At 47.3% G+C, this 26,134-nt stretch overlaps 1 protein-coding gene across 3 annotated transcripts in view; it reads right to left on the bottom strand.

The window, feature by feature from the left end:
* Positions 1-9,339: 9,339 nt before the first annotated feature.
* Positions 9,340-26,134, bottom strand: part of LOC142584760 (thiol S-methyltransferase TMT1A-like) — a 66,413-nt gene continuing 49,618 nt past the window's right edge. For all 3 annotated transcript variants that reach the window (XM_075694996.1, XM_075694995.1, XM_075694993.1), the window contains 3 exons: positions 23,695-24,431; positions 16,596-16,745; positions 9,340-9,997 (listed from right to left, as the gene is read on the bottom strand). In XM_075694996.1, coding sequence (XP_075551111.1) covers positions 9,764-9,997; positions 16,596-16,745; positions 23,695-24,162 — 852 coding nt within the window. In that variant the 5' untranslated portion in view covers positions 24,163-24,431 and the 3' untranslated portion in view covers positions 9,340-9,763. The remainder of the gene's footprint in view (positions 9,998-16,595; positions 16,746-23,694; positions 24,432-26,134) is intronic.

Below are 26,134 nucleotides of genomic sequence, written 5' to 3'. Positions count from 1 at the left end.
ATATGTTGAGTACGAATAACGTATTGTTCCTTGATTTTTGTGTAAAGTTGGTACGACAACATCAACCATGAGCTACTCTAGGTTTTTGTCCATGATGCCTAAGTCATGTGGCATGTGTGTAAGCTACTTATCTACAAGCATAAATAGACCCCTACCGTACGTTTGACACTCTATGGACCTGTATCCTGTCAGTGTGACATATCCATATCCTGTCTCCTGAAGTTTGACAATATCCAGTTTTGACTGAAGTGACCCAAGGTATTGCTCGAGGATGGTATGTTTGTTGTTTTACCCCCGCTATTCCACTGCAATATTCGAAACTCCCTTTTAGTGTGTCGGGATGCGCGACTCTCCAATCACCGACTCTCCGACACCCTCCAATCCCTCTGCGTCGACGTCTCTGCTCGGCCTCCTACTCTCGAAGTTGGGGGTTAGATTGCCACTGCTGGCAGTTGGCTTGGATTGCCTTCTTTTGAAAGGGGGGAATGGCTTGCCTCCACCGGCGCTTGGCTTGGGCTTCCCGTTCTCGATCCTCGGTGGTAGCTGCTTCTCTCCGCTGGCGCTTTGCTTGCACTTCTCGCTGTCGAAGCTCAGGATTTGCGCGACGTCCGCGCGGCCGCTCTTACTGAGCGGAATCCATGGGGCGATAGGGCGCGCGCCCGGAAAACACCTGCTCCTATACCCCTCTCCTCGCCCTCCCCGGACCGCGCTCTGCCCCCTGCACCACTGAGAGGCTCCAAACGCCGGACAGTGAATGCTTCACTTAGAACATCTCCGCTGTTAAAAATATTTCTTGGTATGATATCCCGAAGCTGCAAGCTGGTTTATGAATTACGTCCTAATCGAGGACAGTATTATAGTTTTAGCAAGTGTGGGTTTCATAACTGTAAACTAAGCACGATAGGCGAGCGTTTTCGCGTACCGCCCCAAAATACATGTGACCATCATAAATAAAAAGCCATCCTGCGACCTCGTACTTTGCCACGAAACAACGTAGTAACTCACCATGGTGACTGCAGGTCTTGTCGTGAATTCAAGGCCGCCACTACACCACTACACAAGCAGAAAAGGTGTAGTGAGATTTGGGTGCGCCGTATACCCCTGAGGCACAGGCAAAAGTAAAGTCCTTCGCAGTAAACCCCTTTTGTTACACTGAAGGACCCTTTGCAGGAAGGCGTTGCGCCAATGACACACGGCACCGCACTAACTTCCTTAGGTCGTTCCTCAGATGAACGCCGCAAGAAAAATAGATCTGCTTGTTAAATCAGCAAGAGAAAAAACATTTTCAAAAAGCTGCGTATTTAGGTTGCATTTAGCTGCTCTAGAAACCCCCCCCCCAAAAAAAAATTCTTTTTCGCAGTTGATTCCATATAATCTGCATATTGGTTTAGTTTATTCGGGGTCTTGCGCTCTAAGCAGCAATTTAAATTGGTCTAGCAACTATGTACAGTCGCTGTATTGCTGTCATTTGCTGTGCATGCTATTTATTCTGGTGCTGCCCAGGTTTTTGTTCTCCCTTCCTTCGTGCGTGTAGGAGTAACGCGTTTTGTTCAATGTGTTATTCGCACAATTGCGATAGCGTGACAGAACTTCGAAGTTGCATCATGGCTCAGCGAAACGCTAACGATGAAGCAAGAGTTGAGCTCGCTCTGACTGACGCTTGTTGCTCTCGGATCTCTTGAAGATGAGATAAACGCAGCCAAGGCAAAACTGGAAAACACCAAACTTCGACTCATCATGAACAGTTCAATGTTGACTGCTTCAGCACTGTGCCCTCGAGCCGCCATCTACGGAAGGTGGGCCTACGTGCGCAACGAACGATGGTTTCACGATGCTAACACACCCAAGACAACGCAGCAGATGACACTGCCGAAATTCAACATGGCGGCACTAGCGACATGATGCAAATTTTTTGAGAATATACCTAAAGTAAATCTTCGCTGTTCGACTAATCAGATTACCGCTACAATTAAAACATTTTCGCAAGGTTGAAAAAATACTTATGGCGCACCGTATTTGTGTGGCAGGTTTCTCTCTATTGAAGAGTTGTGCACGCTGTGTGCGAGACTAACGCCTTTTCAGCTCGAAAAGTAGATGCGCGATATCCTTTCCTGGAAAGGAACTTCAGCGGGAGGGAGATACTTCTTTGTCCTGTGTCAATGCGCTTGAACGCCTTTCCGGTAGATGTCCCCTTACCTAAAGGTCACCTAAGAGTGCCGGTGTGTCAGGGGTATTCAAGAAAGAACAAAAGGCATTCATGTAGAAAGGAACAAGGAAAATTATGTAGAAATAAACATAAAGGCATCTGCTACTGCGTTGCTAATAGCTTTTGTGTTTTAGGACATAAACAACGTCAACCATCCTAATCCGTAAAGGCGTCCACAATAAAACATGATCGCCAGGAGCGAAAGTGGCATCTCTATGCCGGGTGTCATAGCGTGCCTTGGTTGAAACCTGCGGAGAAAGCGTTCTTAAGCGAGCTAGCCGACGGGCTTCTTCGGCATGACATAACGTGTGCGGAATGGATGTTGTTGGATACGGACCCTTTTCCTGGCATCGTTCAAGTTTACCGACCGCATCGAATCGCCGTCGCATTCCAATTATGGGGAGCGTCTACTGCGTTACCGGACCCATCAGACAGGTTGGTGACCCCCTCCCCTCATGCGCCGCACGGCGAACTATTGTCTCCCCCCCCCCTGCTTGACTCTTCCCGAAAGTGCAACGGTAGCCTCGCACGGTTCCACGTAGTGGATCTTGGTCCCGAGCCAAGCTGTTTTGCGCCTCTTGAAGGTCGTGCGAGAACAACCCGTCTCCTCCAGCTGAGCGCTTCCAGGCGGTGATACGACGCCTGAGACAAGTCAAACCTCGGTCAATGGAGCCCTTAGAGCGTCCCCATTGGCCAAATGTGACGGCACTTGCACGGGCGCCTACCATCGGAGGAAAACGACGACACCTGAGCTGGCTCGCCAATTGGCCGAAAATGATGTGACCCCGAGAGACCAAAGGGGTTAAAAGGGAGAGACAGAGAAAAGAGTTTTTTTTTTCGTTTTTCTTGCCACGGGTCACAGCGTCCGATTTGCTGTGGGCCGTCGATGACTTTATGACTGTTCATTACTTTGTGTTATTACTGTAAATAATATAAATAAACTTTCAGTTCTCAAAATCGTCCTCAACGCCGGTCAACTTCCGTACTCAACGGCAAGGTCAAATAATGTGTCTTCGTTACGTGTGAATGCCAAAATTGTGTCCAAGAATGTTTGGAGACTGCGAGCGTACAACAGATAGAAAGGCGCATACCCGGTTTCTTCGTGCTGGGCTGTATTTTATGCGCACGTGACAAAGGACAGCACGGCATCCCAATTCCTGTGATCAGCTGAGACCTATAGTGGCAACATGTTAGTAAACGTACAATTCGTGCGTTCGGTGAGGCCTTTTGTTTGTGGGTGGCATGGTGTTGAATGGCGATAAGCTGAACCGCAAAGGCGCAGCAGTTCAACAACGTCGGCGGTGAATTGCCGTCCGCGGTCACTTATAACAACACGTGGAGCGCCATGACATAGGATGACAGAATGAAACAGAAAGCCCGACACATCGGCGGCGGACGTGAGCGCCGCAGTCTATGTATAGCGCGTCAAGTAGTCGGCGCAAACAATAATCCAGCGAGGGCCGGTAGAGCTCTTGGAAAAGGGGCTGAGCAAATCGATACCAACTTTTTCAAATGGTAAAGTAGGTAGTTTGAATGGTTGTCAAAAGCCTGCAGGAGGCGTCGCCGGCTTCTTATGACATTGGCAACCTGGGCTACTTGCAATGTACTCTCCTGGCCTCTTCCATAGCTGCGTCCAATAAAAGCGCTGGCATAATCGATGAAGCGTGCGAGCAAAGCCAAGGTGGGTGGCCCAATGTGATGACATCATGCATGGCGCGAGTAATAGCAATGCGCAGGCGTTCGGGAAGGATTAGGAGCAAGGAAGGGCCTTCGGCAGAGCAATTATTTTTGCAAAACAGGCCGTCACACAAGGTGAAGGGCGTTTTCTGACCTGATGAGTGGGCAGCCTGCAATAGGGGAACGAGCGTAGGATCACGACGTCGTTCATATTTAAAGGAGCTGAGGACAGAAAACTCGGTAATATTGGCAAGATAGTCGTCGAAGTCGTCATCGTTAGCGGTGAAGTGTGGCGACGGTGACCAGGCAGGCAGTCGGCATCAATATGAACCGAACGCTCTTGTAACCGACATAAGACATATTCGCGTAGGCGTAACGCCCAACGTGCGAGCCGTCCAGAAGGGTACCGCAGTCCAACAAGCCAGCAAAGAGAATGGTGATCTGTCACTATCTTGAAAATGGCGACCGTACAGGTATGGCCGAAACTTCTGGATGTCGAAGACTATTGCCAGACATTCCAATTCGGTGACAGTGTAATTTCGCTCCGCTCTCGTCAGTGTCCGACTTGCGTGTACGACGACGTGCTGGTGCCCATGATGAAGTTGAACGAGGACGGCGCCACTGCCCACACCGCTAGCGTCAGAGTGTAGCTCAGTCATGGCCTCGGGATCCAAATGGCGCAAGACAGGCCCAGAAGTTAATAGATAATTCAGCTGACGGAACGCGTCCTCACACCCTGTAGTCCGTTCGTAAAGATTGTCTTTGTGAAGGAGGCACGTGAGTGGGTGAGCGAGTTGGTCGAAGTTCTTATTAAACCAGCGGAAGTACGAACACAGGCCAGCGAAACTACGGAGGTTTTTTGCCGTCTTTGGTTGGCTGAAATCGCGCACTGCAGCAATCTTTTCAGGGTCCGGTCGAATACCATCTTTGTCGACGTGGAAACCGAGCACGAGAGTCTGGCGCTCGCCGAAGGGGCAGTTTGAGTTTGAGTTTTTGTTTGAGTTTCAATGTAGTCCAGTGTGTTGTATTCGGTCCTGTGCGAAGCCCAATCGCTGATTGTGCGCCTCAAGTGTTTTGCCGTAAATGATTACATCATCGAGGTGGCACATACAGAACTCCTGTTTCAATCCGCGAAGCACTCTGTCCATAAATCTTTCAAAAGTTGTTGGCGCGTTGCAAAAACCGAAAGCCATGACATTAAACTCGCAGAGACTGTCTGGTGTCACAAAGGCAGTTTTCTCTTTATCTGTCGGGTGCATCGGTATTTCTCAGTATCCCGATCCTAAGTCAACGGAGGAGAAGTAGGAGGCTGCATGAAGACAATCAATAGCATTGTCGATGCGTGGCACATTGTATACATCCTTCTTTGCAGTTGTGTTAAGTCTTCAATAGTCAACACAGAATCAAGAAGAATTGTCCTTTTTCTTAACTAGTATCACAGGAGCTACCAGGCCATGCAAGGCTCCTGGACAATGCCTTTCCGCGGCATTTGTTGAACTTGCTCAACGATTACTTTTCGTTCTACAGGAGAGACGCGATACGGCTTCTGTCGAATAGGCTTCGCTTGGCCCGTGTTTATGCGGTGTTGCGTTCGCGAGTCAGGAAGCGAAATTGGACGCTCATCTTGAGCGAAATTGAAAACTGGTGCATAGCGGACAAGCACCTTTTGCAATTATTTCCGCTCTGAAGAGGATAGTGCCTTGTTCGTCATGCGGTAGAATTCCATAGAGTAGTCGCAATTTCCTGCGCTAGCGTCGGTGGAAGCGTCAACTGCACCAATACTGACGGTCGCTTCTGAGTCAAACCTGGCCAGCTTGAGTCCTGTCTGCAGTAAAACTTGCTCCAAAGACGCGTTCACCGTCCACACGGTAGCATGACCATCTACACATTCTATAATTGATCGAGGAACGAGTACATTTTCCTTCAACATAGTATGGGAGTACGGCTCAAGTAAGCCATGACAGCGATACGAAGGGCAATGCGTAGAAGTCACCGAAACAAATGCCGCAGTCTCAGCCGGTAAAAGTACATCGTAAGACACAGAAAATATACTCTGCTTGTCCACGCTAGATACTACTAGTATGGGTGTTATCACGTGGCTCCGAAGATAAATTTCACCTGCCCCGCAATCTAACATTGCACCATATTCACCAAGAAAGTCAATCCCAAGGATGACGTCCTGAGTGGTTTGTTACAAAACAACAAATTCATTTGGAAAATCTTGTCCACCCACAGTCACTATAGCAGAGCAAATTCCAACGGGCTGCAGTGGTTCACCCCCAATTCCACGAAAGCTAGTCTTTCGGTCCCACGCAAACATCACTTTGTGTCCCAAACAATTTTTAACAAAGCACTCATTACAGAAACTGTAGCACTGGTATCGATTAAGGCGTCAGTATTTAAACCATCAACACAGACACACTGTGTATTTGCGCATGGCGATAGGCGGAGGACTGCTTCACCGTCGCACGACCTCACCTTCATCAGTCGCACCCGCTAGTTTCCCAGTTGGGATGTTGGTAAAAGTGAACAACGGCGAGATGATGACGAGCGACGATAGCCTATAGTCGGAGGAGTAAGACTGCGGTCAGAAGCGGGAGACTCACGCCGGGATGTACGCTCACGCGATAGTCAACGAGGACGTGATGGGTTTGCCACGGTGCGCTGTCTTGGCCTCCAGATTGATAATCTGGTAAGCCTTAAACTTGCTGCTTCCGTCGGCGACAATACCTGGAGATCAAATACGTAGTTCGCGGTACACGGGATAGTCATAAAATTGGGCCTGGGGCTTGCTGTAACGGGGAGCAATACGTTGGGGTGGTGCCATCTGACGACGTTCGAAGGTACGCGAAGGATGCGGGAACCCCACCTGGACGATGGGGACGCGGAGATTGACACGCGTACATGTTTATCTTTCTCGGGTGACCAGGTTTCACCGCTTAACAAATGTTATCACGCAGCGCAAGACGCGCCTGCATGTATATGAAGTTTCTGAAATGTTATCGATGGTTTCACCCGCTGTATATCACCGAACCTTGTGTAATCTGATTCCATGTATGGGCGACGCGAATGATGTAGAACTTTGTGGAAGACACGGGGGTCCCAGCGATTAGTGGGGAACATTCGACGGTTGATGTATAAAAGCCGACGCGCTTGACCCGCTGATCAGATTTTCGGCGATCGCCGACCGTGTTCGCCGCTACCGTTGTGCCATAAGTGTAGCCTGTCTTTGAGGGCACAGGTTCGCCCAATAAAAGTTTTGCCTTTCACAGTATTGCTACTGTGTTCTCCAACGTCACCACCACGTGACAATATCATGAAAAAGCCGAATTTCGCGGTTAGTTTGCAGTTGGCAAAGCACCGGCTGTTCAGGACAGTGTACATCAAGCTTCCACTGGGGTTATTCCCGTCCGGCGTCTATTCCTCCACCTTGTGCTTGAAAGTGCGCCAGTTCCTCTTTAACGATTTTACGTACTAACAAGGCAATGTCGTGGTAGGAGGAGACGTCCTCCTCCCACGACATCGTGGGACCACTTGTGACCGTGGTCAGGTTGTCAAGTCTACCTAACTTTGGCAATACACGACGCGTCTTCAGTGTTTCAAAAGCCCGACAATGACATCTTAGATCAGATGAAGTCCGCAGGTCTGCCCTTCATATAAGGAAATTGTAGACATCTTAAGTGATGTCCTTCAGAGGATGTCCAACCTTGCCTTCATCCGACATGCCCGTGGTCACAATTCTACGCAGTTTCAATACTTATTAAATGTAAATTGTGCATGTTTCTTCGGACTGCTGTGCTCTACACGAAAGTGTGTCTTCAGCCTTCTTTCTTTTTGAAAGTGAGTCTCCGAAGCAGCTCTTGATTTTGTCAACGAACCATTCACACGTTGTCATCATGCTTTCGTTATTATCGAACCAGAGAAGTGCCTTTCCGGTGTGAAAGAAAAAAAACGTTAGCAAGTCGCGCAGTTGCGTTCCACTCATTGTGACCGCTTACTACCCTTCAATAATACTTCAGCCAGTCGTGGACATCCTCATCAGCTTTTTCGGAAAAGGTGCGCGGTTCTTTTTTAGTGAGCCAGCACATGTCTTGCTTTGGGCATTTACTGTCGTCTTGAATTTTGCATCATGGCTGCCGCCAGCTACTTGTAGGGCGCTATAGCGTAAAGCTATTCTAAACTTTTCTATTCCACTTCGGCAATAATCCCACCGCTATTGGCCAACAACTTTTTTAGCCACCCCCACTTTGCCTGTCTGTCACGTGACGTCACGAAAACCGTGGTAACTCTCCATCTGATATGATTTGCACACATTGTTTATGCATGATTGCAAAGAAGGAAAGCAAAATTGTTATTTTTGATTCGACGCCTTTTCGCCATTAGGCTTCAGCTATTGGTCAAAAGGTTTCGGGCTGCACCCACTTCACCTGCCTCCCACGCGACGCCACAAAACCGCGAAAACTTACTGCATCCAAGTGACGTGTACGCATTAAAGATGCATTAATATTCCGAACAAAACTGAATTTTTCTCTGAATAGCCGCAGGCTTTCCCGTTCCGAAAGGAATAAAAGATGGCTGCCGCCGATCGCTCAGGCACTGACTACTCGCACCTGCCGGAGAGCATGGGTTTATTTGCGTACAATAATACTTCTTGCGTGGCTGTGTAACGTTTTCGAGCACTTTGGGCACGTTTACGACCTCACTCAGTCAACTTTTCTTTGCTGATGATCCTTCTTAGTGGCATTCTTAACCTTCCGTTGCATGGCGCCATGATTGTCGACCGGCCACCGCAAGCTAAGTAAGGGAAACAGGACCAATCGCAGACGCCGCACCACGCTCTTCATCAGGTTATCTACTTTCAGTGCACTGGCTCGGCCCCAATGAATCCCTCTGCACTTGAGCTATGCTACTCACCTCTTATCAGCCAATTATATAAGACAAGCTGCTCAGTGTAGGCAATGTTATTCGTTTTTAAAGCAAACAAAAGTAACCTCCTATAAACGAGGAAAGCATTTCATTGGTCTCCTTAAACAACTTGGCGGGTCACACACCCGATGCTTGCGTAGGCGGTTACCCAAGTTTGACGTCAGGAGATTGCAATAAAAACATATTGGAATAGCTATATGTTATAGGGCCCGTGGTTCGTTCATGTCCGTGTCTTCAGGGGGCAGTCCGAGCAAGCACCGCCTTAAATGGTGGGTACGTAGAAGAAGGTCACCCAGAGCGCTTACCCAGCACCGCAAAGTTGTTACGGATGAGATGGATTTGTTTACAAGACGGTCGAGGGGGTGTAGAGACAAGATCGAACACAGTCGGGAATTTTTCTACACCGCACGCAGTTCTATCTTCTCTCCTAAGGCTCCACTGCACAGGGTAGCAATATATCTGATTACCATTGCTTGTGGAATTTGCGTCAGTGATCGCTGAGTTCTTGCGAAAACACACCCTTCAACAAGTGGAGCTTAAAATTGGTTTATACATTTCAAGAGCTGTCGACACAAGTTTCATTCAAAAATACAGTACAGTGAAGGAAATAAGATTTGTCTTTTTGGTAGTACAGAATGTGAACAGGAATTTACGCTGTTTACTATTATTATTATTTCATGGGTATTCTCTACCACCAAATCAGCTCGTCTTCATATACGAGACGGTAGTCGATAAAAGTGTAAGGCCAAAGTGCATCATCTATAGCTCGATCTGTGAACTGTCTTTCAGCTAGCCCATGTAGAAATCCCAGGCAAATATCTAGAGGCGGTTTATATATTGCAAAGTGCTGAAAATTTATTCGCGTGTCGACGAGAAGCATGCGCTCATAGCGTAACCTATCATCAATATCTAAAGTCGTCTTTTTATGAATGCACTGTCCATTCATGCGGGTATTTAGGCAATCGCCACGCCGTAGACGTGGAAGCTGTACTCAAAAGGCAGGTACAGATCGACTTCCTCCAGTTGGATCGTCTCGAAGCCGGCCTCCTTGAAAATGCGACCACTGTCTCTGTTCATGTAGCAGCCGCCGGTCATATACTGGGCGAGTGGTGCCAGCAGGTCCTGCATAAACCTAGAGAACGTGCCTTTTTTGTGGCCAACGTGTTCGGCGAAGAGAAGGCGACCTCCCTGCGAGTGAACAGTATCGATGGGTGAGATTTTGTGAAACAGCACTGGCACAGTATTTAAGACAGCTTGGCCAAGACTTCATCAGAGTGTAAAGGGAAGCCATTAGAAAACAGAATCACTTATCCATTCACGTGCACATACTACAAAGATGTTATGGCTTACCTCGTTTAGAAGAAGTGTTCTCTCTATCATTGTTAGTGGACTTGACAATTAGATGGTTCACTTATTTTCATTTCACTTCGTCACATTAGGACACGTTGAATCTCGGTACATGCTATTCGTAGGGGGACTGGGCATTCGTCAGCTCATCTGACACGACGAGGTACATTTCTTATGTTTATTTCTGCATCTCCCTGAATGATCGCCCTATCCTTTTGATACCAATTACAGACCTTACATGTGAGATGGCTGTACTTTTTCAGACTTAATGCATGGCTAGTTTGTGGTAGTTCAATATTATTTGTATATTACATCGGTGAATAAAACAAGTAAAAGGAAAACGAAAGCATCGGTTACATTGTAGTGAGTATTTCTTTAAAAAACAACGAGCTTTTTGGAATCCATCTCATGTGCGAAAATAAAATAAAGACCAGCGGCAATGTCAACGCTAAGCAAATGAATTGGTTGTGGAAGCTTTCCTCCGCAGCGTTTTCTTACGAGCAGTTCAGCATTTAATTTTGAATCTTTTGTAAACCTTCGCTGCCAGGATTTATCGCTGCAGGTGATTCATCCTTGCCCTTTTCACAGCCCTTAAAACAGACGTTGTCGTAGTGTTGAATGCAAGAACCGCATATTGTCTTTTGCAAATTGAGCTCCAAGTTCCTGTTTTGTTCGGGGAGCTCGCAAGTTGTTCGGTGACTAATTTTTTTCAAATGTTATTTTTAGATATTGACTTTATTATTGCGAAATTGAAAGTATTTGATTGTAGTTTTAAATACCATGAAAGACAAATTATTCTGAGTAACATGGCGGCTGTTTCTTCGTGATTTTTCTAATTGGGTGATCTTTTACTAGGACTTGAAAGCAAACCTTTTGGTAAAATTATCGGACTCTTTCAGATACTTCTTTGTTTACGATAGCAGCCGCTACCCGTCCTCGCTACTTACGAACACGGTACTACCGTTTGAATGAGAGCAAGCACTTCTTTCACGAGCGCACGAGGTAGCCGGTATCAACCCCACCCTCGAGATGGTTCCTCGCGTGTTCGTGTTCCTTTTGCTTAGTGCTTAGGTTTGCCATCGACATACAAAGGAGATATTTTTAGTCATATACAGGAGAGGTATAAATGTGTACCAAATTGACCATTTACCAGTCGCATTAATACAAAACTTTGCTTTTTTCAATAATTTTACTTCTTTGTCTTCGAGATTTAAAGTAGACCATAATTATTTAACTGCTGTACGATTTCCTTATTAACATAAAAACATACAAAGATTTTGCTTTCAGTTCACATTTAGCCACAATTTTCGTCATATATGACTCAAGAATATGATAAAAGTGTATTATATGGGCGTTTTTATAGACATTTTATCTCCGTCATTATCGCATTTTAATTTTTGTTTAAGTCAAATACAACCTTTTCAATTTCGTCCTAGCGCCCCGCTTGCCACAGTTTTGTCATACCGCTTCACCGCTAAGCGCAGTGGCTATCTTGCTTCAGAGAGTCGGCATGCGTACTTTGTTAGCGTAACACGACCTTCCTGAGCACGTGAGTTTGCGGCTGTGTTGCTCAGTCTAATTAACTATTGAAATTTCGCTTTGCCTCGTCTAGTCGCACGTCTCACCGTGCGCAAGGAGCTGAGACGTCGGCCCGTAGCTCTCAAACTTCCCTTCTATTTAGCGTCCGTCACACGCAGCCGTACGAGGCCGAAATGTCGACCCAGCTACAATAAACGAATGGTGGCTCTCCCGTAACCTAGAGTAGGTGTAAGAATGAAATGGCCGCCGGCAAAGCAGATTGGTTGGAGTAATTACGGTGATTACTCACAAGCATCTCACTACCATCCGCGGCGTGACGGACGCTGCCGGCCTGATCACACAGCGGGGCGCCTACTTTCGAAGGAGGCGGTGCGAGACCTGCGCATCAGGACCGACTCTGCGTACACCTCATCTTGGCTTTTCAAGAGTGGGCTTCGCGCTTCTCCACTCTGTGTTTTCTGCGGTGACATTGGCGACATTGAACATTTCATTTGGCTATACCCGCAGTTTGACACAGAAAGAAAAGCGATGGTCGACAACCTACAGAAGAGTGGTCTTACGCACAGGACCTTTGAAAACGTTTTTTTCCCCGGAGGGCCCGCGGCATTCAGGAAGAGAGCGCTACGACTGCTCATAGCCTTCCTGCGATACACGGGGCTCAACGACACCTGGTGACACACCCCTGATCTCAACTCGAAGGAGGATCAGGCGGAACAATTGCCGGCTGTGTACGCCAGGCTAACCCCGCCTGCTTCAACATCACCACCACCACCACCACCACATGCGCTGCCGAACTCATGGACTGCTGGCTTTGAAAAGAGCACAAACAACCCTGTCTCAGCGCCAAAAGATGACTATGAAGTCTATGGTGCAATGTGTCTACCTTTTGAACGTCGCTATTGGAAATTGCAAATTGAACGTCAGCGCACTAGACGTTACAGCTGGAGTGATATTGTGAACAAACATTAGAAAAAGCTCGGAAGCAATATTTTTTGTAACTTGTTTGGACAGTAACTAGCGTATGTACTGCGGTCCTGTACAAAGGGTCGGGTGCCACAGACCACATTCTATTAAGTTACAACTAGTTGCCCTGATGATCGCGTTTTGTTCTCGCAACGATGCCAGAACGTTCTCGTCTGAGTGCCTGAGTGCGCTGACTTTTCGGTCAAGATCACTTGAAGGTCACCGAAAACAGAAGCTAAAAGCATTTCATGCGCTGTACTATGATAGCCGGACACAGGGAGCGCCTCACAACTGACAGCCCATGCTCGGCTTGCTCTTGGAGTTCGCCAGGACGAGCAGCCTCGTACATGGACTCTAACATTGTGACCGCGGCTAACTTCAAGTGACCCAGCTTACTAGTACCACGAGCATCGAGTGACACTCGTGTTCTTTGCGCAGCATTCCTCTTTCACCTTCTGCGACGACCGGGGAGCAAATTCAAAATAAAAAAAAGAGAAAAGATAGTACAGCACGAAATTCGTTGGTTTAATTCTAACAATAATAGAAGAGCATAAGTTTAGTTACAAGTAGGGTTACTGAAATGTCTGGGATAATTAAAATTTCGAATTCAAAATAAATCAGGAGAATATAAATAAATAAATAAATATATAAATATATAAATAAATATATAATAATAATATATTATAATAATATATAACATATATATATATATATATATATATATATATATATATATATATATATATATATATATATATATATATATATATATATATATATATATATAAATAAATTATAATATAACACCAGAGATGGAGGCAATAGGCGGAGCGCGCCAGAAACAGGACAAAAGAAGACAGATTATACACATGTTTCGCCCTGTGTCGTCTGTGTTCTTCTTTTATCCTGTTTCTGATGCGCTCCGCCTTTTGCGTCCGTCCTGATACGAACAAGCCCAACGTGCAACTTTAAATAATATCAGAGAAAACGTTCAGTTACAAGTTGTGTTACTGAAGTCGCTAGAATAATTACGATTAACTAGAAATCGCTGACACGATCGGTGATGAAAAAATAAAAGGAATTAGAAAAATACAAAAGATAGTACAGTACAACATTCATGGGTTTTATCATACATATTCTATCAAAGCATAAGTTTAGTTGCAAGTTGAGTTACTGAAGTGTCTGGAATTGTCAGAATTAATTAGAAATCACTGATTACCGGCCACCAAAGCACAGAATCGTACACTTGAGAGATCCGCCACGTGAGCACGACACTGGTGAAATTCTTGGAAAGGCGGCTGTAGAAAAATGAAGTAATGACGTCACTAATGACCTCACACACAAAAAATGTGACATAACATTCAACCGGCTAATTATTGGAAAACAGTTGCCTACGAGTTCGGTTCGTGCGTTGAGTTCGCCTAAAGTTAACCTAAAGAACACCAACGCCGAGGTGCGAGTGCCACTAAGAGAAAACTAAGTCAAAGATTAGGGTCGCCTACCATTTTTTTCCTTCCCACAAACAGGCGAGAAGCCCATTCCTTTAGCTAATAAATTGAAGCAATGAATCATCCATAGTGTCTTTTCTTTTCTTCCTGCGCTCCACTTTACACTTCTGTCTCAGTAGACACATACTTGAGCACGCGCGAGAGTGAAGTTTAGTAGCGCCTGGAAGGGATGGAAGGTGAGGAGTATTCTGGAAAAGAGGTTGATGTTCGACTACTTAGCTGTAACAAAAAGCTGGTTGTAAGACGCACTCGTGAGAAGCTATGTAGCTCTCTTTGTTGTTGTAAGCGGGATCAAGGTGTTCCAAGCGAACAATTAAACTACTCGGCGTGACCGACAAGTCACACTGAGTAGGATATCATGACGCCCGATATCGGCTACCGATAGGTGCCCATTTGGCTCAGTGATTTGATGGCAACTATGTGAAGCGCGATAGCCAATGCAATTAGAGTATCACGTGCACTTAAGGTTAATGAGAAGAATTGAGCATGAGTCGGCTCTGCGGCTCAAATTTTCTAGTGAAATCACAGACGTGGGCTTTGAGCTCACGTGGAGTGAATAAATCGCACTTCGCGAAGACACAATATTTAGAGTGTCCCAATTTGGAAGCGCTATCTTGAAATCAACATTTTATTACGAAATGAAATTTGAATTTTCAAGTCACCAGCAAACATGGGTTGGAGCTGGCTGAATAAGAGGATGAAATATGCGGCACTATCGCGTCTGTTCAGCAGAGGGCACAACTCTAAGGGGAAGAAAACATAGGAGAGGCCTTTGTCTTGCTCTGCACATAATATGGGTAAATAGTCATGATCAATATGATCATGACGACAATTTGAAAGTTGTCTTCATTATCACATTAGGGTCGGTTTAACCGATCCACCGGCGTTCGCCTTACTGCGGACACGCGCTGATTCATCACATTTTAGCGGTGGCTGCACGTTGACGAAGTCCCGGCATTGATTCGCCGCTCTCAAGTCGTTGGTCCGGGATAAATCCTACATGCGTACAAAAGTTTTTCGATCATGCGCTCCTACATGTACGCTTTCAAACTTCTCAGACAGTTGTGTAAATGGTAATGCAGAGAAGAAAAAATTGTCTGTCCCACGCTCTGTTGGAATCGATGTGAACGTGGCTTTCTCGTTGTTTGCGTTGACTGACGATAATTGGCGGTGATCCTCACGGTGAAGGTTTACATTCATCAGTGTTCAGTGCTAAAATAGAGTGGTAAGTTGATATTGAAGTTTACTTGCCAACGCCACTTCTGTTTGGCCATGTGGTACACAGAACACACAAGGAGATGTGTTTTGCTTGAGGCATTGTTGTGTGCCTTTGTTCATAGCCTGCAAGAAGGTTAGCACTGCCGTTGCCTCACATGGTGCAAAGCATTGGGGCAGAAGTGTTAAAAGTTAATTAGAGAGCTTTACATTCCAAGCCCACAATCTTATTTTGCAGCATGACGCAGCGGGGCACTACATTTTGATTTTGACAACCTGGGAAATTTTTATTGATTGCGTTTCCTTTCTTGAAAACGCTGCGCTCGCTACTTTCCTGTTCAGAATGCTCTGTCATGCTGACAACGCGCATGCCGTTCGTTACTTGCACGTACCGCGCCCGCAGCGTTAAAGAAAGAAAATGCGGCAACAGAGATGACGATTGTTGTTGCGTGGCAAGAGACGACCCAAAGTATATAATTTTGCTTAAGAGTGCACCAACACTTTTAAACAACACTTTTAAAATGGTTGCACCCTTTGAGGTGTATGTATATTTGTCCCACAACGATTCTCGTCATCTGCGTTGCTTGCTTTTCCTTTCTTGAAAACTCGGCGCACGCTACTTTCCTGTCGAGAATACTGTGTCGCATTGGTAACACGCATGCCGTTCGTGACTGGGGAGTACCGGGCTCACAGCGTTACAGAAAGGAAACGCGGGCAAGAAAGATGACGATTATCGTTGTGCGCCAAGATATGACCCAAAGGGTGTAATTCAGTTTAAGAGTGTAGGTTTGCGTGTGGACTGGGCTGACAGCGCTTAACTGAGGATCAGCTGAAAAAAGTTAACGCTGTAAAGTTGCGAGTACAAGCAGTACAAGCATCGGGAGCATTATTTCACATCACCCCAGGCGCGCTGAAGTTGAAAGCCGGGTAAGTTGTACAATGAATCAATGAAGAGGAAGAGAAGATCTAGTGAGACCAGCAGAAAAACTGAATATACAATAAATCCGCAGCAGCCTGCTTCGCGCGCATTTCAAGCTGCTTGACTGCTCCCAGCTAATACTGACGACGTTACTTTTGGGATCGTCACGCCTGGTTTGGGAGACTACTTTATTTATGTTCAATGGCTACCGTTATATACGATTTCTGAGACTTTCTTCTACTAAGCCTAATATATTGTCTTTTGGTGACTCGTAAGGTAAAGCTGCACTTCTTACCTTTCTCAGCACACGCCTGCATTCGCTGATGATTTTCTTGCCGTCGATGGCCGTGCACAGCACGTACGTGATCACCACGGCATCGAAGTGGCCGTCCGGCAGCATGTTCATGTCTTCACCGTGTCCGCGAATAGTACGCACCAATTCAACCTGACAAGAAATGTATATTGACATTCTATAGAAATGGCTGTACGTCACGCAGGAAGTTGTTTACTGCTTTTAGATTCGCTTAAATCTGCATTATTATGCTACTTAGGTAGGTGCGGTAGACGGGGGAATTATGCATATCTATTACCTTCTGCCCAAGTGTGTCTTGGAGCACACAGCATACCGCATCGGCCCATTGCTTTAGAAACTCGGGTACAATACCAACGAATCTGGTTGTAGCGGATCTGTTTAGATATTTGTAATGCTATTGCATTTGATCCTCACCATCCTCACTGGATTCAGTAGTAAATTGTCCTCATTATCTAAGGCCGAGAGTGGCGGTGCTGTGGTGTAAATTGACAATTACTAAAGCCTGTTGACCAAACCTACTGTGAATTTAAGAAGCAGCACTTGTCAAGTTCCATTTCTTAACTGTTAGCATGAACTGGAACTGAAATGGCCCTCACGGCGCAGTGTGAGCGGTGACACCGAAGGGAAGAAAACACTGTCACAGTATACAGAAGACAGGCAGGAGGCGATGATGTCAATGATGTGTGATTAAAAAAAATGTCATGAATATTGATACATGCATATTGCGTGTTTCTTGCGGCCGAGGCAGGTGGGCGCCTCGACGAAGACCACGAACGCTCTCTGGCGCTCGAGCTGTCGGCTGAAGTGGCCGGCGCTGCAGTTATCCTTTTGTAAGGATACTTTGTAAAAAGTCTCAAGTCTTAATCCTTTGTTCGCATAATATTTCGGTGGAGGGAGCCATTCCCCGTCCTCGCCAGGGAGCTCCGCAGCGACCACACCGTCCTGCTTTCCGCCATGGCTCCAGGTGACGACACCTCGTCTCCTTCTGCTCCCGCGACCCCGACAACAACGTGCGTTACCATTACCAATCCCCGCGATCCTGGCGTATTCTCTGGCCGAGATAATGTTGACGTTGACGACTGGCTCAACCTGTATGAGCGTGTTAGACAAAACAAGCGCTCCGGCCCTACCATTATGATAGCCAATGTCCTATTCTACTTGGGTGGAACTCCTCGTGTCTGGTTCCGAACACATGAGGACGAGACCTCTAGCTGGGATGCTTTCAAGGAGAAGCTCGTCGACCTCTTTGGAAATCCTACCAGCTGGCTTGGTCGCTGGGCTCTGCGGCTGCACGAATATTCCCAAACAGTAGTGTACAAGTCGAGCCGATTACATCAAGACTCGCAGACTGTTTAACACGCTATCCCGTGGACGAACCACCCGGCGACCCTGACCCCGACACCGACGCTAGCGTTTTCTCAGTTTCTCAGCTGCTACACGTTGCCGACGAGCAACGCCGTGTTGCCACTTTGCGCGCCATCATTGATGGCTTGGACTCTTCGCCTTGTGATTCATCCCTTCACCTGTTTTCCGGGATGGCGTATTATACCACCACAATGTACGCGCCGACGGTCCTGCCCTACTCCTCGTCGTTCCTAAATACCTCCAGTCAGCTGTTCTCCAAGAACTTCGCGATTTACCAAGGGCAGGTCACCTTGGCGTCTCCCACACCTACGACCGGATCCGCCGACGCTTCTTTTGGCCAGGCCTTGCCCGCTTCGTCGGGAAATACGTTGCGCATGCGAAAACCACCATCGACGCTCCCTGCCGGGTGCCTTCAAACACTCGACATTCCTTCAGAGGCGTTCTTTCGCGTGGGCTTGGACTTACTTGGCCCTTTCCCGCTTCCACGTGGATCAACAAGTGGGTCGTTGTGGCGGCGGATTACGCCACGCGCTACGCCATAACCAGAGTGCTTCCAACAAGCTGCACCAATCACGCCGCCGATTTTCTTTGACGCGGCGTGATTCTGTAGCATGGTGCTCCACACCAACTGCTCACAGACCGTGGTCGGACATTTCTTTCTCAAGTCATAGCCGACATCCTGCAGTCGTGCTCCACCAAGCTGACTATGTCTTACCATCCACGACTAATGGTCTCACTGAGCGTCTGAATCGCACCCTAACAGACATGCTTGCGAAGTATGTCTCGTCCGACCACAATGATTGGGACCTTGCCTTACCTATTGTAACTTTTGCATATAGTTCTTCGCGTCACGACACTGGCGGTTATTCCGCGTTCTTTCTGTTGTTCGGCCGAGAACCCACATTGCCACTGGACGCACCGCTTGCATTCGCCGCAGCAGAGACCAGCGAATATGTACTTGACGCCATCACCAGGGCAGTATAAGCACGCGAAATTGCCCGCGCTTGCCTCCTGATCTCTCAACACAACGCTAACACAGAGACGTTTCCTTTTAGCCTGGATTTCTGGTACTGCGGTCGTTCCCGAGTCGTCACGTTGGCTTGTAAGAAAAACTCCTCTCTCGCTACAGAGACCCATATCGCGTGCTGCGGGCCCTAGCTCCAGTTATCTATGAAATCGCCCCAGTCAGTACCAGTGCCGCATCTGCCCCGAATTCCGCTGACGTTGTGCATGTCGCATGCCTCAAACCCTATTACTCTCCTATTATCACCGATATTTAGGCGCACCGGGGCGGTGCTTCTGCTGCCGGGGTTACTGGTACGTGCATATTGCGTGTTTCGTCTGGCCGCTGCACGTGGGCGCCCCGAAGAAAACGGCGAACGCTCTCTGGCTCTCGAGCTGCCGGCTGAACTGCCCAGCGCTACAGTTGCCTTTTGTAAATATACTTTGTAAACAGTCTCCAGTCTTAATCCTGTGTTCGCGTAACAATACTGTACAGAAAATACATTAGAGTCAGTTTTAATTTCAAGCCGTAGCTAATGCACGCAAGAAACACGGGATGATTATTTCATAACAGTAGAAAATGCAGGCTAAATAAAAGAAAGACGTGTTGAATAACCAAACCTTTGTGAAGCATTTATCACAAACTGCGTTGTAGTTGAGTGCTGTTCACCTCCTCCATGTAATTAAAAGCATACGAGTCTTGTATGTTTCAAGTACTGGACTGGTCGAGCTTCCGCGCGAAAATAAAAAAAAAATACAGTTTCAACTGAAAAATCGAGCATTGACAGCAACAGCAAAGTATTAGATAATGAAATGACGTAAGGGTCGTAGCTTTATCGAAGGTATAAAACGCAGTAAAAATTCTGTTACTAATTAAACTCAGAAGAGTATTGTAACAGGTTCCCATGCAGATATGAACATATTTGAGCACTTGAGCACTTTCTGTTACGATGTTAGCGTGATGAAGAGTGCCGACTTCGGGGAGCAAACGCTTGGTGCTGTCTTTCGCTTTAACGAATCTCCGAAACTTAAGATTATACGAGTTCTAGCACTAGGCGCGCGGAAAGACAGCCCACATGAAGTAATCAAGTATGTGGTCTAGCGCGACCTTTGCATTCGCTGCAGATTACTGCCAGGATAACGCGTGGAGGGCGCATATGCGGTCATTTTCCTGGACAGCCATGCGCCGATATGTACTGTCTCGAAGATGAGGCGAGCGCTCACCTGCTTCTCTCGCGTGTGCTTGTTCACGTTACCATGTGCTGAACTCCCGACCAGCTCCTCCTTTGCGCACGCTTGATCACGTGGTCTGGGGTGCTATGGCGTAAAGGTATTTCAAACTGCTTCTGCTTCATTTGTGCAATCAGACATCCCCGATTGGTCCAACATTTTTCTGGCCACCTCACCTTTTGCCTGTCTCTGATGCGACGTCACGAAAAGCGTCAAAACTCCCCATCTTATCTGACCTGTGCACATTGATTCTGCATGATGAGAACAAAAAAAGGAAAAAGAAACATAATCTCTTGGGCTACGCCTTTTTTAACATTACCCTCCTGTAATGGTCAAAAGATTACGAGCTGGGCCAACTTCGCCGTTCTGTCAAGCGACGTCGCAAAACCACGATAACAAAGCACTTGATGGTGGCGTGTACACAATAAAGATTCGTTAATGTACGGAACACAGCAAAAGTATTTTCTTTTTGGAATGCTGGACATTGCTCCGTTCCGAAAGGCATAGAAGACGTCTGCCTACGGATGACTCGAACATTGGCTCCTCAAACCTGCCAGGGAGAATGAATTTGCTTGCCTAAAATAACAAAAAAAACCATGGTGGTGTAGCGTGGTCGAGCCCATTCAGAACGTTTACGAAATCGGTCTGCGAACTCTCCTTCGGTGAGGATCCTTTTCACCGGCATTTTCAATCTGGGGCACTATAACGGATAACTATTCGAAACTTTTGTGTTCCAATTCTGCAATCAGCCCACCGCAATCGGTCAAAAACTTGTTTGGACCACTCCCACTTCACCTGTCTGTCATTCGACATCACGAGAACCGCGATAGCTCCCCATCTGATATGACGTGTACACACTGATTATGCATAATTTAAACGAACAAAACAAAAATAGGTATTTCTCATTCGACGCCTTTTCGCCATAAGCCCTCGGCTATTGGTCATAAGTTTTCGGGCAGCACCCACTTCACCTGCCTGTCACGCGGCGTCACAAAACCGCAAAAACTGTCTGCGTCAAAGTGACATGTACGCGTTAAAGATGCATTAATATGCCGAACAATAGCAAATTTTCTTCTGAATAGCCACAGACTGCCCCGTTGCGAAACGGATAAAAGATGGCTGCCGCCGATCGCTCCAGCACTGGCTACTCGCCCCTGCCGGAGAGCATTGGTTTATTTGCGTGCAAAACTTTTTTCGTGGCCGTGTAATGATTTCAAGAACTTTCGGCACGTTTACGACCTCGTTCTGCCAACTCTTTCTTGCTGAGGATCCGTTTCAGTGTCATTCTTAAGCTTCCATTGCCTGCCGCCGCGATTGTCGACGAGCCACCGCAAGCTAAGAGAAAGCGAAGCAATCGCAGACGCCGGCAGCACTCTCTTCATCCGGTTATCGATATTCAGTGCAGTGGCTCGGTCCCATTGAATCCCTCTCCACTTGAGCATGCTCATCGCCTCTTATTAGCCAATTAGATTAAACAAGCCGCTCAGTGCAGGGAATGTTATTCGTTTTTCAAACAAACAAAGGTTACCTCGTATGAACGAGGGGTGTATTTGATTGGTTTGCTCAAACAACCCTGCGGGTGACGGTGCGATGCTTGCGTCGGCGGTTACGCAAATGTGACGTCAGGAGACTGGAATAAAAATATATTGGAATTTTTTTACGTTATACGGCCCCTGCTGTCGCATACCGCCGTAGTTTTTGACCTGCAACCGCCAGAGTAACAAGGGGAAGGAGGCAAATCGCAGACGCCGACACCACCCTCCCCATCCGTTTATTTAGGTTCAATACGCTAGGTCGTCCCTCCTGAAACTTTCTCCACTAATGCGTACTTCTCGTCTCTTGTCAGCCAATCATATAAGAAAAACCTGTCAAGGTATGCTATGCTATTCGTTTTGAAAGCAAGCAAAACTGACCTCCTATAAAGGAGGAGAGCGTTTGATTGGGCTATTGAAACAACGCTGCAGGTCAACACAAGATGCTTGCGTCGTTGGGTACGTAAGTGTGACGCCAGGAGATTGCAATATAAACGGATTCGGACACTCTCGAATTGTAGGGTCCCTTCGAAATTGGCCACGCTGGTGGACGGCATGCGCAAAGCCACCATCCTTCTTTGCTAACCACCGCACGTCTTCCCTCGCACCCACAGAATGAAGCGCGAGACCCGACCTTATCGCATTTAAACGTCACAAGGAAAGTCACGGCGAGGGCGATGCCAACGATAACGCCGAAAATTCGCCTCCAGTTCATGACGCAACGAATTTGCACAAACCTTCGATGACACGTGCCATCGCTGATCGAGAATTGACCTTGTTATATAAATGATGCACTTCAATGCGCATATTTTTTGCTTTGAGCATAGTTAGGTCGTGTTTCATCGAGTTCTTAATTCCGTAGAGAACAAAGCCTTTAACTAGCAGATCTGTAGGGGCAGTGGGGTAGTACGGGTAGTTCTACATATCAGCCAATTCACTGGCCGCATTGTCTCCAGCGGCGTGAGAGCCGGTGCGGTAGGTGACTGTCCTCTCCTACAGCGGCCACAGAAAGAAAAAGTGGCGCTTCGGAGGAGGGCGCGAGGTAGGCAGGGCTGAGCTTTTCCGCGCCTTCAGCTGCTGGGGTCAGACCGCGGTACCAGCGTGTGTGATGTGTACCACTGCTCCTCCAAGGGGCGATGACGAGCGGCTACAAGTAAGGCACGATGTGGCTCTCCCTTGGGTGTCATCGCCGCTGACACTGCTGGTGCGATTTCCACGCGACAAAGGGCCGCTCTCGTCGTTGGTGGAACGGAAGTGAGAAGAAAAGCGTTGTGCCGCGCAATACCGGCTGCACGGCGACGATGGCAACGATAGTAGCACGCGTTGTCTGTACGGAAACAAAGCGCGCTGCCCACATCGTTCTCTTCCTTATATAAGCCGTTTACCTATATAATAATAATAATAATACAAATTTTCACACGCGAAATGAAAACACGTATAGAGCAGCCTACAAATTTCGCATTAGAGAGTATCGTGATTGTCAGTGAATTTATTCTTGTGTCTGTCGCTTTCCTTTCCGCTCTCGTCGCGGTAGCCTCGCTGGTGGCACAACGGGACACAACACGTTTTAACCACCACTGGTAACATGGTCGCGATGCACTGGCCAAACGCCATGCAGTGTCGTGCTGACTGTCGCAGGCGGCGTCGTTTTCCACGGCGAAATAAACGTGGTGGCATGTCGCGGTTCGTGTGAGCGGCGCTAGAGGCGCCCTTTTACGAAAACGCCCTGTTTGAATAATGTGTCAGTGTGCCTAAATAGGCTCTCGTAATTATCACTAGAGAAACACTCTAGTCGTCGAGCTGGTTCAGGTCTTATGAGTGGACGCCCAGAACCGCATTTCTTGTGCACTTAATGGGAGGCCGGTCCAGAGAGGCGAATGCATCTGTTTTTACGTTATTCTAGAAATTCTGTACGCAAACCACGAGAAGAAGAGCAGGAAGATTGCGTTTACCTTTTTGTTAGCATCCAGGTTTTGTTGAAAGCCTTCGTCGAAGCTCACGTTTGGCTCCAACCTCCAGTACTCTACGCTGCGACGCACGTAGGGCAGGTTCGGTCCGTAAGCGGCACCCACTTCGAGAACACGAACTACGTGGCGTTCTCGGAGAGCGCTGTCGTGGGACTCGAGGTCGTCGAGTCCGGTCATCACCACGCGCCGCACAGAGCCGTAGTCGTTGTACCACAGGCGCTGAATCAGCATGTAGACGAAGGCGAAAAACATTTCTCGCGCACCTTGGCTTAACACGAGCACCGGCAGGATAAGTACGCCGAACGCTCCCATCCCGAACAGATAAGCGTGACCGAGGAATATTCGGATCCATGCGAAGACGACATTCGGGGAATCCTTTATCCGCAAGTCCAGCGTTGTCGTGGTGAGTGTTGTCACAGAGTTCGGGGCTATTGTTCGAACTCTAGATATCATCCTGCTGTGGTTGCGCTTCCTGGGTGGGGATGCAGTCCTCGCTCAGCTCGTGACCACGGCGCGTTGGCGTCGGTGATGCACTGGCTTCAGCGCACGACGTCGATGCTTTAGTTTCGTTAATGGATGGGGCGCTCAAGCTTGCAGTGGCCGTTGAGTCCTGGTTTCGGCGTTTCTTGTCCCTAATAAACCGTGCCCTTTCGCAGATGTTGTTGCTTCTACTAAGACTCGGTGGATGAAACTGCTCGAATCTACGATCTTACTGTTGTTTCCTGCAAAGACAGAAACAGAGATGTACCAGAAGAAAAGAAAACTGTGCTTCGCTGGTGGGCATAACTGCCGATTTTTGGAGAATTTGCGAATGGATGTTTTTATTTCTTCTTAATTTTTTTGCAAACACTGTACTCAAGCACGCATGTTACGTTGTATGAGGGTCCTGTGATAGCTGAGTTTTCCAGATGTAAGTGAGCACCTGAAAACGAACCGCGATATTGAGTGACAAATAAAAAAAAGTTATACGCATGGATCAAACATTCAGGAAATTAAGAGAAGCAGGAAATAAATGCTGGAAAACTCCTCACCTTTGCAACACGTTTTCCAGCTTTACCTTTGAGTGCCCGCGCCAGAAAAACCAGCAGGAGCCTGATCCCCCCCACTCACGTGATCCATGCTATACTGCGAATTACACGGCGTCCTGAATCGGCCCACATTCGTGTAGCCATCTCCAGGACCAGCACGGTTAACTATTGTCGGTAATTGCCCTAACTGCAATACCAGATCCCATGATTCCGCAAGAAGAAGCCGACAGAACAGGCGTGCCAAACCTAGGGAAATGCAGGTTTGCTCTAATAAATTATTTAAGTTTTTAAAGTTGCAGGCGCATATTTATTGCACTGACGATATTCAGGTGTCGTTTCTTTATTTCACTGAGTTTGTAGAGGACCAAGGTGGTCCACCAGCAAGGTGGGGATACATATAAGCTTATTCGTTACATAATCGCTCTCCTGTGTCCTACCTATTCGGCAAGACACCGGCAGCAGCTGCCACCACAGTTAGCAAAGAATAAGAGGTTTTGCCTACAAGGTTTTTAGGAAATGTTATTCAGCCTAAGACGCATTTATATAGATGAGTTCAAAACTCATCTACGCGATCAGGTACCACACGCATTGTGTTAGGATCCTTGTGCTCGAAATCACCTCGCGTAAACACTTGCAGTTGGCGTAAGTATCAGTGCTAAGCCAGGGGCGCTACTAAGGCAAGCTATTCCAAACTTTTCTATTCCAATTCTGCAATCAGCCTTCCGCTGTTGGTCAAAAACTTTTTTGAACGCCGCCCCCCCCCCTCGCCTGTCCGTCAAGCGACGTCACAAAAACGCGATAGCTCCCCACATGGTATGACGCGTACGCACTTATTATGCATGATTGGACGGAACAAAATAAAAATAGTTATTTCTTATTTGATGCCTCTTCGCCATTAGCCCTCGGCTATTGGTCAATTCATTTCGAACTTCACTCACTTCTCCAGCCTGTCACGCGACGTCACAAAACCGGGAAAACTCACCGCGTCAAAGGGACGTGTACGCGTTAAAGATGCATTAATATGCCGAACAAAACTAATTTTTTTTTCTGAATAGCCGCAGGTTGCCCCGTTCAAAACGGAATCAAATATGGCTGCTGCCGATTGCTTCGGCAATGGCTGCTTGCACCTGCTGGAGAGCATGGGTTTATTTGAGTACAATAAAACTTTTTGCATGGCCGTGTAACGTTATTGAGCTCTTTCCGCATGTTTGTGACCTCCCTCTGGCAGCTATTAGTTTATGAGGATCCGTTTTAGAGAGATTCTTAACCTTCCGTTGCATGCCGCCGCGATTTTAGACCAGCCACACCAAGCCAAGTACGGCGAAGCGGACCAATCGCCGACGCCGGCCCCACCCTCTTCATGCGGTCATCGATTTTCAGTGCTGTAGCTCGGCCCC

This window comes from Dermacentor variabilis, chromosome 6 (assembly GCF_050947875.1).
Source record: "Dermacentor variabilis isolate Ectoservices chromosome 6, ASM5094787v1, whole genome shotgun sequence".
Taxonomy (NCBI): domain Eukaryota; kingdom Metazoa; phylum Arthropoda; class Arachnida; order Ixodida; family Ixodidae; genus Dermacentor; species Dermacentor variabilis.
The sequence above is the reverse complement of the archived record's forward strand: the minus strand, read 5'-3'. Positions and strand labels throughout refer to the sequence as shown.